General features: G+C 36.0%; 1 protein-coding gene across 1 annotated transcript; it reads right to left on the bottom strand.

Moving 5' to 3' along the window:
* Positions 1 to 9,780: 9,780 nt before the first annotated feature.
* Positions 9,781 to 14,035, bottom strand: LOC132294105 (cysteine proteinase mucunain-like). Its single transcript, XM_059791837.1, has 5 exons — positions 13,372 to 14,035; positions 12,590 to 12,825; positions 12,333 to 12,473; positions 10,401 to 10,853; positions 9,781 to 10,202 (listed from the first exon to the last, which is right to left on the bottom strand). Exons 1-5 carry the CDS (start codon positions 13,853 to 13,855, stop codon positions 10,104 to 10,106), a joined length of 1,413 nt encoding a protein of 470 aa, XP_059647820.1. The 5' UTR covers positions 13,856 to 14,035; the 3' UTR covers positions 9,781 to 10,103.
* Between the last annotated feature and the right edge of the window lie 416 nt (positions 14,036 to 14,451).

Genomic DNA, 14,451 nt, shown 5'->3' with positions numbered 1-14,451 from the left:
CAAAATTGGGCGGAGGAGAGGAAAGAAAGAGTGAATAATTACCTAAAAATGTAAAATACTAATTTTGACTTTTCCTTTTGTTGATGCAGAATTCTGCGTAACTCGGATCTGATCTGAGTTCCTGAACAAAAAGAAGAAAAGGTGATCCTACAAGCACTGGTGTGTTACCGGTGGAGTAGGCTCCGACGAACAAGTCAGTATACAAAGTAATCTCTCTGGAGAAATCAATAAATTGAGTTGGGATCTATTGCATACCTTAAAACGTCAATTAGTTGCTTTCTTTATAGGGTTAGGTCAAGATGTATCGTAGACTTACCGTCGTCTTAATCCTTATCATGATCTGTAAGCTTAATCATCATCTTAATCTGTAAGCACAATTCTTATCGTAATCTGTAGAGTCTATCTCAATCTTATGAGATAGTGCGTTAATTTTACAATCTTCCCCTATCCGCGGATATTTAAATTATACATCCATCCGTTGCCCCCCGTTTCGAAAGATTGCTTGTCAAACTACCGGAACGTTAATTCTCAAATATTACATAATAATAGATATTTAGAATTGTAGAGTCGTTTACCCGTATTTCTACAATAAGTTGGTTTGATTATTAAATAGTAGAGCCTTGCCCATTCATATTGCCACTTCACTAACACAGTCGAGGGTCGAGCCTGACTCAAATTTAGCCTGATACAGTCGGGGGTAGAGCCTGACTCAAATTTAGCCTGATACAGTCGGGGGTAGAGCCTGACTCAAATTTAGCCTGACACAGTCGGGGGTAGAGCCTGACTCAAATTTAGCCTGACACAGTCGGGGGTAGAGCCTGACTTAAATTTAGTCTGACACAGTCGGGGGTAGAGCCTGACTCAAATTTAGCTTGACACAGTCGGGGGTAGAGCCTGACTCAAATTTTTTTTTTTTTTTTTTTAATTTTCTTTTAGGACCGTAGATGTCTTTGACGTATTTTTTGAAGTGCCACATTGGCAGCTCGTATTTGTGACAAGCTGCCATGTTGGCAGCCTACCTTTCTGCACATAGGCAACTCATGTGGGCCTGCCAGTGTGGTTGTCTTATTCGAGGATTGACTCCTAATCCTATTCTCTTACTAACATGTCGTATGCGATTCCACCATGTAGAAGTAAATTCCTACGCAAAATAGCCCGTTGGGAGCTAATTGTCCCTCACAAAGCAGATTTCTGTTAGAACTCCACCATAAATCTCTTCCTTATCTGTTTACGTTCTTCCTCTATAAATAGAGATGGTTTGAGTAGAATTCATTCGAATTATTTCCACCTTCCAGAAAACCAAGTAGTACAAGTCGTAGTAATGTTATTTTATACTTGATTTTATTGACATCTTTAGTCGACTCGTCCATTTAATAAGGGAAGTAAATTAAAACGAGTTTCACTCGGCTCATCTTTTTTAATAAGGGAAGTAGATTAATACGAACTTCACCCAGCTCACCTTTTAACAAAGGAAGTAGATTAATACGAGCTTCACCTAGCTCACCCTTTAACAAAGGAAATAGATTACTATGAGTTTCACTCAGCTCACCCTTTAACAAGGAAAGTAGATTACTATGAGCTTCACCCAGCATACCATTTAACAAAGAAAGTAGATTACTATGGGCTTCACCCAACTTACCCTTTAACAAGGGAAGTAGATTAGTACGAGCTTCACCCAGCTCACTCTTTAACAAGGGAAGTAGATTAGTACGAGCTTCACCCAGCTCACCCTTTAACAAGGGAAGTAGATTAGTACGAGCTTCACTCAGCTCACCCTTTAACAAGGAAAGTAAATTAGTACGAGCTTCACTCAGCTCACCCTTTAACAAGGGAAGTAGATTAATACGAGCTTCACCCAGCTCACCCTTTAACAAGAGAAGTAGATTACTATGAGTTTCACCCAGCTCACCCTTTAATAAAGGAAGTAGATTACTATGAGTTTCACCCAGCTCACCCTTTAATAAAGGAAGTAGATTAGTACGAGTTTTATCCAGCTCACCCTTTAACAAGGGAAGTAGATTAGTATGAATGTCACTCAGCTCATCCATTTAACATGAATATCTTAATATATCAAAATGATGATGAATTATTTGAAACAACTGATCCAAGTAAGGAATACTTTATTAAAAGTAAAGTTGATAACAAGGCTATTGAAGACATTTATTTGTATAGAATGAAACAATTATTGAAACTAGAAGTATTAGCAAAAGCAAATAATAAACTCAGATTAAATTGAAATTGTTTACTGATAATATTTCTTCAGATGTTCAACATTCCATAGGTGAGGCAGTAGCTTTCCCTCTAAGTCCTCCAACCAGTATGTTCCTGGTCTCTGACATCGTGTAACTTTGTAAGGCCCTTCCCATTTGGGACCCAATTTCCCCATGGTTGAATACGTGGTTGCTAGAGTAACTTTGCGGAGTACTAAATCTCCTACTGAGAATCTCATAGGCTTAACCCGAGCATTGTAATACTTGGAGACCTTCTATTGATAGGCAGCCATCCTAATATGGGCTTGGTCTATCCTTTCTTCAATCAGGTCCAAGCTTGCTTCCAACTCTCTTTCGTTCTGTTTGGGCTCGCTGGACAGCGAGACGATCTGTTAGCCTGGCTGCTTATGAATTCTTGTACTTCGATTCATTTTCCTCCCTAGTGCTAGGTGCTGGCCTCTTTTTATCCGACCTCTTATCTTCACCATCTTTGTTTTTTCGTGCATTCATAACATCCTCAGCATTTATGTGCTTCCATGCTCTAACCATCAACTCTGCCATGCTCGTAAGGGTTTCTTTGGACAAGGAGAATAGGAACTTAGAGGTATATAGTCCTCCCATTAAAGCTGTGAGGGCAACCTTGTTGTCCACTTATTCTACTTGCAGCATTTCAGTGTTAAAATGAATTATGTAATCACGAAGAAGCTCTCCCTTTTGCTGCTCCACATTCAATAAGTGTATTGCTAGTCTCCTATGCCTCTGCCCAGTGATGAAATGTCCTATAAATTGTTTGTTTAACTCATTAAAGTTTTCAATGGAGCCTGGCTTTAATTTATTGAACCAGAGAAGAGCCCAACCCTTTAGTGTGGTAGGGAAAGCCCTGCACATAATTTCGTCCGGTACGGCTTGCAAATACATAAGAGCTTTGTAGGTCTCCAAATGATCGAGAGGGTCCCGCGTCCCATCGAAGCTCTCAAGAGTTGGCATCTTGAATTTGCTAGGTAGAGGACAACTCATAATAACTAGGCTAAATGCTAGGTTGGTCTTCTGTACTAGATCGTTCACTAAGGCCTGGCCCTTCCCTTTCATCGCTTGCATGACGTCTTCGACCCTAGCTCTCAGATCTTGCATCTATAGATCAAAATGAATGACGTCCTCAGTCTTGTCGCCAACACAACCAAAGGTATCTCCACGGAGCCTGGCCGTATTCCGTTCAGGAGACCGATGGTGATGGCTTCTCTGTTAACCCCCTATTTGACTAAGCTCAGCGTCGTTGTCAATCCTACGGGAGTCATTGTTGGGTACTTCACTGTTCTCCACCTCGTTGGGGGCGGCTAAGCGTTGCAGAATCATCGCATTTTGCTGGACTAATTAGTTCATTCTCTTATTTAAGATTTGAACCTGTTGTTCCAACCTGTGACGCGTTCCTGATCGTTTGGGACGACCGGGGGTTACCTCGTCGAGTCCCCTTGATCAGAAGTCTGCAACGCTTCGTCCTTGCCAGCAGCCAAACCAGATCGCAATCGAACCATGCTTTGTTTAGAGAACTAAAATCGTTTCCTACAGACGGCACCAACTGTTGATGCAGAATTCCGCTCAAACTCGGATCTGATCTGAGTTCCTGAACAAAGAGAAGAAAAGGTGATCCTACAGGCACCGATGTGTTATCGGTGGAGTAGGCTCCGACGAATAAGTCAGTGTACAAAATAATCTCTCTGGAGAAATTAAGAAATTGAGTTGGGATCTATTGCATACCTTAAAATGTTGATTAGCTCCTTTTTATAAAGCTTAGGTCAGGATGTATCGTAGACTTACCATCGTCTTAATCCTTATTGTGATCTGTAAGCTTAATCCTTATCGTAATCTGTAGAGTCTATCTCAATCTTATGAGATAGTGCATTAATCTAACAATTTTCCTCTATCCGCGGATATTTAAATTATACATCCATCACCTTTTATATAATGAGGGTGTACCGTTAAAAAAAACTACAAAAACTCACATTCACTTTCTTCGAACCAAAAAAAAATATTGTATCACCCCTTATTCATCATTTTTGCTATTTCTTTCATTCAACCAAACAAAACAAATGAGAGACTGTAATACCCCTACTTTTCAAAAGGATAGTCTCGGTATTTTGTTTAATTGTTTTCTGTTCATTAATTGTTTTTGGTTCATTAATCGTTTTGAATTATGTTTTAATTGACTTTTTACTTATTTGATTTACTTGACTTATTTGTGTTATTTGAATTAATTAGTTGGTTTATTTGTTTTCTTTGGGTTTAATTAATTTATTTGATTTATTTACATTAATTATGTGCTTAATGGTAATGGTGTTATATTTAATTCTTTATTGTAAATTTAAATTGGTAAGTGTCTTGATTTAATAAGTAGGGTTTTACTTTTAATCAGTTTGTAAGTCGTCGTAGGTTTCTCAGTATGTTGGATGGGCCGGTTAGGATTTCAGTTGGGGCTTGAATTAATTTAGGGTTTAGTAAATCCTATAAATATATGTTAGATGTTTGGTTAGGGTTTGAGAAACATAACAAAACCAAGTTTACGACTGTGGAGACAAAGGAAGAACAGAGAGGGTTCACGTTGGTTTTCGTCGGACCTTTAGAGACGGCGTAAAGATTTTTGGACAAAGATCTCAAAGGCAAGTTCTAACCTTACTCTCTCCCTTATACTCGTGTTCTTTGCATACTCAATAGTTCCAGGATGAATTACATGTTTAAAAATAAAAACGTTATCTGTTTCATGTTTAGAGTTTAACTGAAACTGAATTTGTTTTAAAATTGTAAACTGTTTAACTTTGAACTTTCTTGTTTAATTCTTGGTTTAATCCATATTAGTATCATAATAAGGACTGAATTAAGGGTTGGAATCTTCTGGGATTAAGTTAAACTCTCTGAAAACCTATACTGTGAAGTGTCGGAGGCGTAAACGGCGACTGGAGAGGAAAACACGAAGAAGAGGAGGGAGAGAGCCGGCTCCTATTGGATTGGAGCCGGCTCTCCTTGGACTGGAGGCGGCTCCAATGGTCTAGGAGCCGGCTCCAGGGCCATTGGAGGCGGCTCTAATATTCTGGAGCCGGCTCCAGGTTGTTTGTTCGTGGGTTTTTGGTTCTGTTGGTTGTTTTTTTCCACTTTTCAGTGATTAGGCTTCCTAGTGATTGTTTTAATATGTTTTAGTGGATAATGAATACTGTAATGGATGGTTTAGGAGTGGTCTAGAGTAAACATAAATATGCAAAGATCAGATTAACATAGAATTGGACACAAAGCATTAATCATTAGGATTACATGGAGTTAATTACGAATGTCTTGTAGACTTGCGTGGATTTGAAGTTTCTAACTTCCAGATTATAATGTAAAATTTCTTGTGAGAATTTGTGCACTGCTAATTTCAAATTCTTAGAGTATACATACATACAAGGAATCTGTATTTTTGCTAAAGATTAGTTGATGAGTAAACTTAACATTTAACTCGTCAATTTTGTTGAATAGGAGCTTAACAGTATGATAAATTGTCTATATTTATTATGCATGCCATGGAAATAAATATTATAACATTTGTTTAAGCTCTGTTAATTATGGATACCGGGAATAAACTTATATTTACAGACACAGTCCTGTGGGTGATCAGGTAACGGCTTATTGTTGGATTAATTAAGCATGTTTTTTCTAGTATACTTTAATGTGCTTAGTTTGGAACTGTGGGTTTTGACACTAATACTGTTAATACTTAATCAATGGTTGGATTTATTAAAGCATGATGGTTAATCTATTCTAACATGGTTAGGTTGGAATTGTTGGTTTTGGCATTTATAAATTATTTAAATGCGTGGAATAGAGTAATTAATATTGATATTTATGTTTCCAATGTTAATCAATTTGTTGGGACTATTCAAGAACGGTTGTTAATACGTTCTGATATGCTTGATATGGACTCGTTGATATTGTTATGTACTTGTATATGCTTTATCAACTATTGGACGGATTGGATTGTATGTACCGGTATGGGACGGTGACATACTAGGTTTGGATTAGCTCAAATTGCTAAGTCCTACCTATTTTGGAGTAAGGGCACGGGTTATAAAATACAATCCTCCTTATATATATAAGTCGGTACGGTTGAATACGCTGAGTGACTTACTGGACTTCTTGTGGATGGTTAGAAACGGAGTTTAGATATATTTTTATGTTACCGTGTCATGAGCTTGAGTCTCAGTGTCGACGGTTAGGGTGCGTATATGCAGTTGGATGTGTAGCTGACTGTGAAGGTTGAGGTATACCCTGTTTAGGTTTAAGTACTCATGCCCACTCAGGTGCGTATTGTGTGATGCCTTCTATCCAGGTTGAGACCCCCTTCATGGCCTAGCGAGAGTCCAGTAGTGTGGATATATTTATGTACGGATTATTAGTTATTGTTGAACTATTTAGTATGTACATGCGTATCGAGTCTCTGCTTGGATTGTAGTAGGATAGAACTTGTTTGTGGGCCTAACCCACTCCTATTTTTCAGGTGTACGTCAGTTCCAGGCTTGAGCTTGTTCGTGCTGAACAGAGACGATCTTCCATTCTACCGACGATGTAGGATTTCTTTCCAGATCTTGGATTTGGATTTTATCTTTCATTTTACTTTCATTCAGTGCGAGATTTTTATTAGGGGTCCACTAGAGATGGATTCCCGAGTTGTTCAAATTATGAATATTTGGTTTATCAAATTTAAGTATTTAATTATTTAAGGATTATCTTTTAGTTTCTTTTCAGATTTAAACTTTCATTTCTTAATTCATTTTGTATTCCGTGTTTATTATAAAATATTAATTGTTTGATATTCCCTCGGGTTTGGGCCTGAGCCTGATCAACCCGTATCTCGGATCTGAGGGGTATCACAGAGACTACATTTTTCCTTCTCCGTGATGGCTCGTAAATCCCTTTTCCTTTCTCTTTGGTCCATTTTTTTATCACTCCAACCAATAGTGTGAAAGAGTTTAATTGGGTGGGAATGGAAAAGAAATCGGATCTTGCATGCCTAAAAATTATTCAAAAAGATTCCTTGTCTACATCTCCCTACCTATGTATTAGATTCATGATAAAACTCTGTTTGATTTGAACTTCATTACCAAATAAATACGTGCTTGTATTTCTGTAATCCTAAATTTGTAAATGTCTTTTTCTTTTTCTTTTTTTAAAGAATTAGCTACTGAGTGTTATACATTGTCACCACTGTTCATCAAGTGGATGATAAAAATTCAATCTTGCATACCAAATTACCAATGATTCAAAAAGATTTCTTGTCTAGATGTCCTTGCTTATTATTAGATTCACAATAAAACCCGTTTGATTTGAACTTCATTACTAAATATTTGTTTGTATGTTTGTAATCATAAATCTGTAATTGTATTTTATTTATTTATTTTTTTTAGAATTGGCTATCAAGTGTTATACACTGTCACTATTCATCAAGTGCATGATAAAAAGTAAAAAATAAAAATAAAAGTTGAATTGCATTGGCACTTCTGAGGTTTTGGTTAACGTCATTAAGAGAATGGTTAATAATTTTTTTTTACATTGACACTCCCTAAGGTTTTAAAAAATGTGGATTGACATCCCTTTCAGACCTCTAAAATTATATAAAATTACATTTTAACCTTTTGTCTTGTCAATAACTTCATTTAAATCATGAAATTATAAATTTAACCTCCTAACTAAATTTAGTGGACCAAACTAACTTCTTCATCTCTTATATATATATAGATATAGTTTATCTATAACAATATTTTTACCACCATAACCACTACCACAACATAAAAAATAAAAAAATAAAAATTTATTATATATCACCATAACTATATATCACCATAACCACCAACACCACAGTAGAAACAAAAAAAAAAAAGAAAAAAAAAAAAAAAAAAAAGAAGAAGAAGAAGAAGAAAAAGTTGAAAACAATCATGGTCACTCCATACTTATACATCCTAAGTACCACCAGAACTACCGCCATGCCAAGACGACATCACCACCACCACCATTATAAAAAAAATAAAAATAATTTTTTTGTAACATGCTGATAACCTAAACACCATCATGACCACCGCAATCACACCACAACAACCACCACCAGAGTAAAAAAAAAAAATTAAAAACAGCCATCGCCAGATTCACCACCCCAGATCCACCACAACTAAAAAAAAAAAAAAAAAAAAAAAAACCCGAAGCAGCAATGTCCAACCCAACCACCATAATAGATGAACCAAAATTTTTTTTTTAGAGATTTGGGTAGAGATCGAGACTTAACGATGATGGTAGTTTCATTAATTATCATGTTGATATTTCGTAAATTAATTAAATAAAATAATCAGGTACAGGGATGTCATTATTAAAAAAGTCAATTGATCCACGTTCAAGTGACAGTGACCCAAACTTCATAGTGTATCAATGCTATTTTCCCTCTAAAAAAAAAAGGGGGGGGGCTAAAATAACAAAATTCAAGAGCATGGATGAAAAAAAGAATAAATTTCTTTCTACGACAAGATGGGATTGAGAAGGTTCATGTCTAATCTTTGACACAGAGAGTATACACAACTGTTTCGGATCAGTTATCATCTATATGTGTATATATTTATATTAACACATACATCCACGTCAGACTTTATCATTGATACTCTCTCATATACATCTTTATCAGAGCAAATTTATTAGTACTTATATTTTAAGTCTTTTAACATATATTATGTACAATTAAGTAGTAAGATATTCATAATTAGGTGACGTGGGGCAGCTTAATGGATAAACTGTTTGAGTAATCATAGTCGTACCATCAAATCACAATCATAATCACACTCATAATCCCCCACCATAATAAAAGACAATAAATTTATGGGTACTATTTACACACCCACTTTTTATTTTTTCCTGATCCTTCAATGAAAAAGATTTTTTCTCTTCAAAAAATAAGAGGTTACCAATAAATTTTTTATTTTTTTTTTCAATCCCTGAAGTTGAAAATCAATAGAGAAAAGTCCCTTAATTGATTATCTAATTTGGGTTTGTTGTAATAAAATTTGTGTTCCCATATAATAACTAAAAGTAATCAAATCAGGTAGTAATTTGGTTGATAATCTCTTTAATATGCCAAAATAAAAGTTAATTGGCATTTTAGTGCAGTAAGATATGATTGATGACCAATCTATATAAAACACACCATTAATAGAAACTACAGTAACACACAAATAAGATGATGCCAAAAAAAATATAGATAGAGAATGTTAAATAGTGAATATTTGTGATGGTGTTAACAAATATATACATGTGTGTGTGTGTGTGTGTGTGTGTGTGATGGACAATAAACAGATGTGACAATATATCTGGAAAAAAAAAATTAAAAATAAATGTTTCTGCATCAACTTGCCATGTGAACTCCTTTAAATCCTATCTGGCAAATAAATTGAAAGTAGATAAAATATTTGTTTATGATCGAACGAATGCGAGCTCCTTACAATTCGCATCTCGCCTTTAGTGGTTAAACAAGTTTATGTACACATACTTGAGCAATTCTCCTTCACAATTCTTAAAAGAAAGTGATATATAAAAACTTGAAGGTATTGTACATAAGAATACATTCTTAATTTAAGCTTTTGATCCAATTTGTCTCTGTTTCTGTTTAAGAGAATGTAAATAAATTATTTACAACGAACTACTAGCTTGAAAACAATAAAAGCAATCCATCCAGGGTCGACACAGTGCAGTAAAATCAAGCTTATAATTCACCAAATGGCAAGCGTAGCTTCCTTGCAACCTCCCATGATATTGCGCTGGTAAGCACGAACACTTTTCTTTGGCGCCCCATTGCTTGCTTCTACCAGTACCCCCAGACGAACCAAGCCTGGCTCAAGATTTGTTCACCTTATCGCCGGCACGTTCTTGAGCCCAGTTAGGTATAGCAGGAACTCGCCTCGAGGCTTTCACACTCAATGGGTTGTCCTTGCTCTGCAGGAAGGAAGTTACTATGTTATGTTTTATTCACAAGACAGACTCAAACAAACAATAGAAAAGAAATGGAAATGGGAAAGCAGTCGAGTTCTTTTGCTCATTCCAATGGTCTAACCATGGTATAAGATGACTAAATGAGTTAATAAATCATAAATCAAAATTCTGAAGGCAAAAAACGATCTCATTGTAAATTACCAGTCGGCAAGATCCTTCATCAAGGTCACAGACTGGATACTCATGGGGGCAGCAGCTATAGTGGTCATCACAGCAGGTAGCAGACTCAAGGGGACAGCATCCCCAGCCAAAGCAGTAGCCACCATATTCATAGACACAGCAGCATGTGCTTCCCTCTTGGCAATTGAAGTAATCGTCACAGACAGTGGGGGGCTTTACTGGTGGAGATGGAGGGGATGGACCAGGGTTGGGAGGGTTTTGACCAGTCTTGGTGGGGTATGAGGCTTCCATTGCAATGCCACACTTGCCAGTTTTGGTATTTATGTTGCGCTCCATCCTGATGTACCCACTCTCTCCCCAATTGGGACCCCACGAATTCCTCACAATCCAATAATCCTTACCATCTTCTGTACCATATCCAACAGCAACAACACCGTGGTCTAACTGTTGTGTACAGTGTCCAGTAAATACACCCTGAACAGATAAAGAGGAGTCAATTTCAATAATAAAGAGAAAATGTGTTTCTTAAGAAATTATCCTCTGATTCTCATCAAATAGAGCTAACTCCCCATCAAAAGAGGACATATAAAAAAATAAAATATAAATCAATTATCAGCAACCGGCTTATCTGGCCCTGTGAATAGTTCATGCTTCAACCATATATAGTTTGGGCAATGCCAAAGGTTGAAATCAAGAAGATCCGTTTGATCAATGGGATTCCTCACTATTGGATCAAGTATCATAATGCAAAATAAGAAAGATAATACCAAATAACACTTAAGAAAATACATCACGACTAAACACAAAACTATGAAAAAATAAATAAATAATGAGCCAAAATTTGAAGTAAAACTTTTTAAAAGCTCCCCTTAATAATTTTGGAGCACATTAATCATCACATAAATATATAATTATTAGCATAAAAAGATTAATTTACATAGCAGAAACTATGATAGAATTTTATAATATTAGACTAACTTATAAGATGAAAGAGTTCATGAACCTATCCTTTCTCAGTTTTCAATCAATCAGCATTTAAATATTCAACTTGCAAAAGAAATTTTTTTGGGGGGGATATGGGGGAACTTAGATGAGCATAAAGATTTGTGTAGATATTAGGTGATAGGTTTATACAACTTACTGAAGTTTAGAGAGAGTAGTCAATTGCTTTAAGCTGTTTTTTAAGAAGCAAATTTTTTTCCCCTTCTCAATTACATATAATAGCAAAACAACAAACCATAAGATATGTATATATGTTTATATAACCCCAACATTTCGAATAGCCTAAATTAATAGTATATTGATTTAAAGTAAACCAAAAAGTAATTATAATAAATAGTAGGGTTGCGTTCGGTTTGGACCGGTTTAAGAGTTTTTTTGGAACCAAACCAATTCTAAAGGATTCATAAAATAGTATATTGATTTAAAGTAAACCAAAAAGTAATTATTGAATCAATATGTTTTGAACAATTTTGACATGATTTTCTCTTATAAGACATATAAATGTATAGTGCATTAGTTTTATACCATTTTTGAAACTCAGTCTCTAAATTATGAAAAAGGTGTATAAAAATAACATAGAATTGGGAGTCGTCTCGGGAATCCATGATTTCTGTGATCTTATAAGAATCTCACCGAAGGTTCTCTATTGGGATTTTAACATTAATAGACAATGTCACTTGACCAGGATATGGTAGAAATGAATTGAGATATATATATGTTGTTTCCCAACCAAAAGAAAGAAAAAGACAAAAGGAGTGGGAAATATATGCATAAACTTTATTATTATTATTAAACCTTAGATAGAGCGGAATGGAAATACAAGATTCATATAACCGACTCAATGCAGTTGGGAAAAGACTTTGTTTGTTTGTAAATGTCGTGGCTATTAAAACCAAATTTCAAATCATATCCTATTAAAGAATGAATCAAGAGAAAATAATGTTGACTTACAGATGTGTAGAGTTGGAAATCCCTGCCGCCAGCTTCAATTGCAACAGAGACTGGTTGGCTTGCAACAGCCTTCTGCAAGGATTTCTCATCATTTTCTGGGACATCTTCATAACCATTAATTGTAACAACCCGAGCATTTTTCTGAAGAAAAGAACATGACCAGAAAACATAAGATGCAACATTCATAAATTTGACTAAAACACAAATATTAATTGCTATTTTTCTTTTCTCTTCACAGAGTTTGATATGGCACAAACCCGATTTTGATCACACATGCCATCGGTAGCCTTGTACGGGTAGTCCGCCTCGCTATCAATGCCACCATTGTTGATGATAAATTCAAAGGCATAATCCATAAGGCCTCCATTGCATCCATTGTTATAAGATTTGTCACAATCCACCAGCTCTTGCTCTGACAGAGTGATCATATCTCCAGTTACGATTTTATTTATCCCTTCCACAGAACCAACAGTTGAGAATGCCCAGCAACTCCCTACATTTGAATACTATGCATATAAGAAAGAGGATACGGCAGTATACATAAATTTTAGAATTGAATAGCGACATCAATCAATAGGTGAACATGATTAACTGTATATACGAAATGAATCTACACAAATTCCTAAAAAGGCAAAAATAGATTCCACAAAGTTGCAACCAATGTTTGAAAACCATTCTTCACAATTTTTACGGAATGTTTATGGAAAGTCTCATATGATACAAACCAGGAGTCTAAGAGGCATATATTTCCTGCTAAAAATATATATATATATTTCCACATAAATTCTCACATATCAAAAATGATAAATGATATCCTAACCTTTTTTCCCGAGAAAAAAAAAAAAAAAAATTCATTTTAAACAAATGATCCGTCCAAAAAGGCCCAAATTGGGTCCCGATATGCAGAAAATGTGAAACACACGCCCATATTCCCGGACCCACGTTCACATACAAGTCTCCTCCTCTCATACCCATTAAAGAAAATAATAGTAAAATAAAGTTCAAAAACGTGTGTGTGTGTGTATATCATATTACTCACCGCACTGTCCTTGATCCTTGACCGGAGCGACGGCCCCTTTGGACCTCCAATCAACCGACTCCGGCAAATCATCGCCGGCGCGAAATGCGTAACGATCGCTCCTGGGAGTCGACAACATCTTCTTCCTATCAAATTTCGAACCCACAAACTTAGATCGGTACTCGTCGTTCGTCAGATCAGCAAACTTGTTCAACCCAACTTTGTACGGCCTGTTCTCAGCATTACGTTCGTCGATGAACCTCAGGTTATCCTTGAAGATCTCGAACCGCTTCTCCTTCTCACCGATCGCGTTGTAGTTCTTGCCGTGCCTCACGAGCCAGGACTCGTAGATCGACCTGAGCTCGCGGTCCGTTCGCGGAGGGATGGCCTGGCCGTGCTGTTTGTCGTACTCGATTATATTCATGTCCAGAGCGGAAGAGAGAGCGAAACAGAGGAAGAGGAAAGAAAGGAAAGTGGCCATGGAAGGAGATCTGAAGATCGCCATTGTGTTTGAAACTTCTCAGATTGAAATGGGTCTAGTTTGATTTGATTTGGGAGAGAAGAGAGAGATACGCATGGATATATATAGAGAGAGAAAGAAAAGTAGAGAGAGAAAGAGGAGTCGTCCGAGAAGGATGTGGGTTTGAGATTTGATATAGGATTGTGGGGGTGAGTATAGATTGGTCAACTCCGTTGAAATAGGAGTAGAGTCCCTCTGTCACAAGCAAACTTGTGAGTTGTGGGCCATTTGAAACATTGGATGGACCAACGGCCCAACCTAAATATGGCAAATCGAACCCAACCTTTTTGGTTAACCTACCTATATCCGACTTCTATTTTTTCGATTCTATAAAAATCAACTTCTTCTACCAAGTTTGGTACCCAAAACCTTTTTTTAAAAAAATATTATTTTCCATGCTTATAATTTTCTTATTAAATTTTTTTTTTTTGTTAATTTATAAATTTTATTAAATTAGTATATTTTCAAAGTATAAGAGAATTATTCAAATGTCTTTGCAAATTAAAATAAATGAATATATATATATATATATATGCAAAATTTTGAAAGGTATAATATTGTAAACAAGATTTTTTATATAG

This window comes from Cornus florida, unplaced genomic scaffold (genome assembly GCF_030987335.1).
Source record: "Cornus florida cultivar Cherokee Brave unplaced genomic scaffold, ASM3098733v1 CherokeeBrave_3.0.0_Hap2_Chr02, whole genome shotgun sequence".
Taxonomy (NCBI): domain Eukaryota; kingdom Viridiplantae; phylum Streptophyta; class Magnoliopsida; order Cornales; family Cornaceae; genus Cornus; species Cornus florida.
The sequence above is the reverse complement of the archived record's forward strand: the minus strand, read 5'-3'. Positions and strand labels throughout refer to the sequence as shown.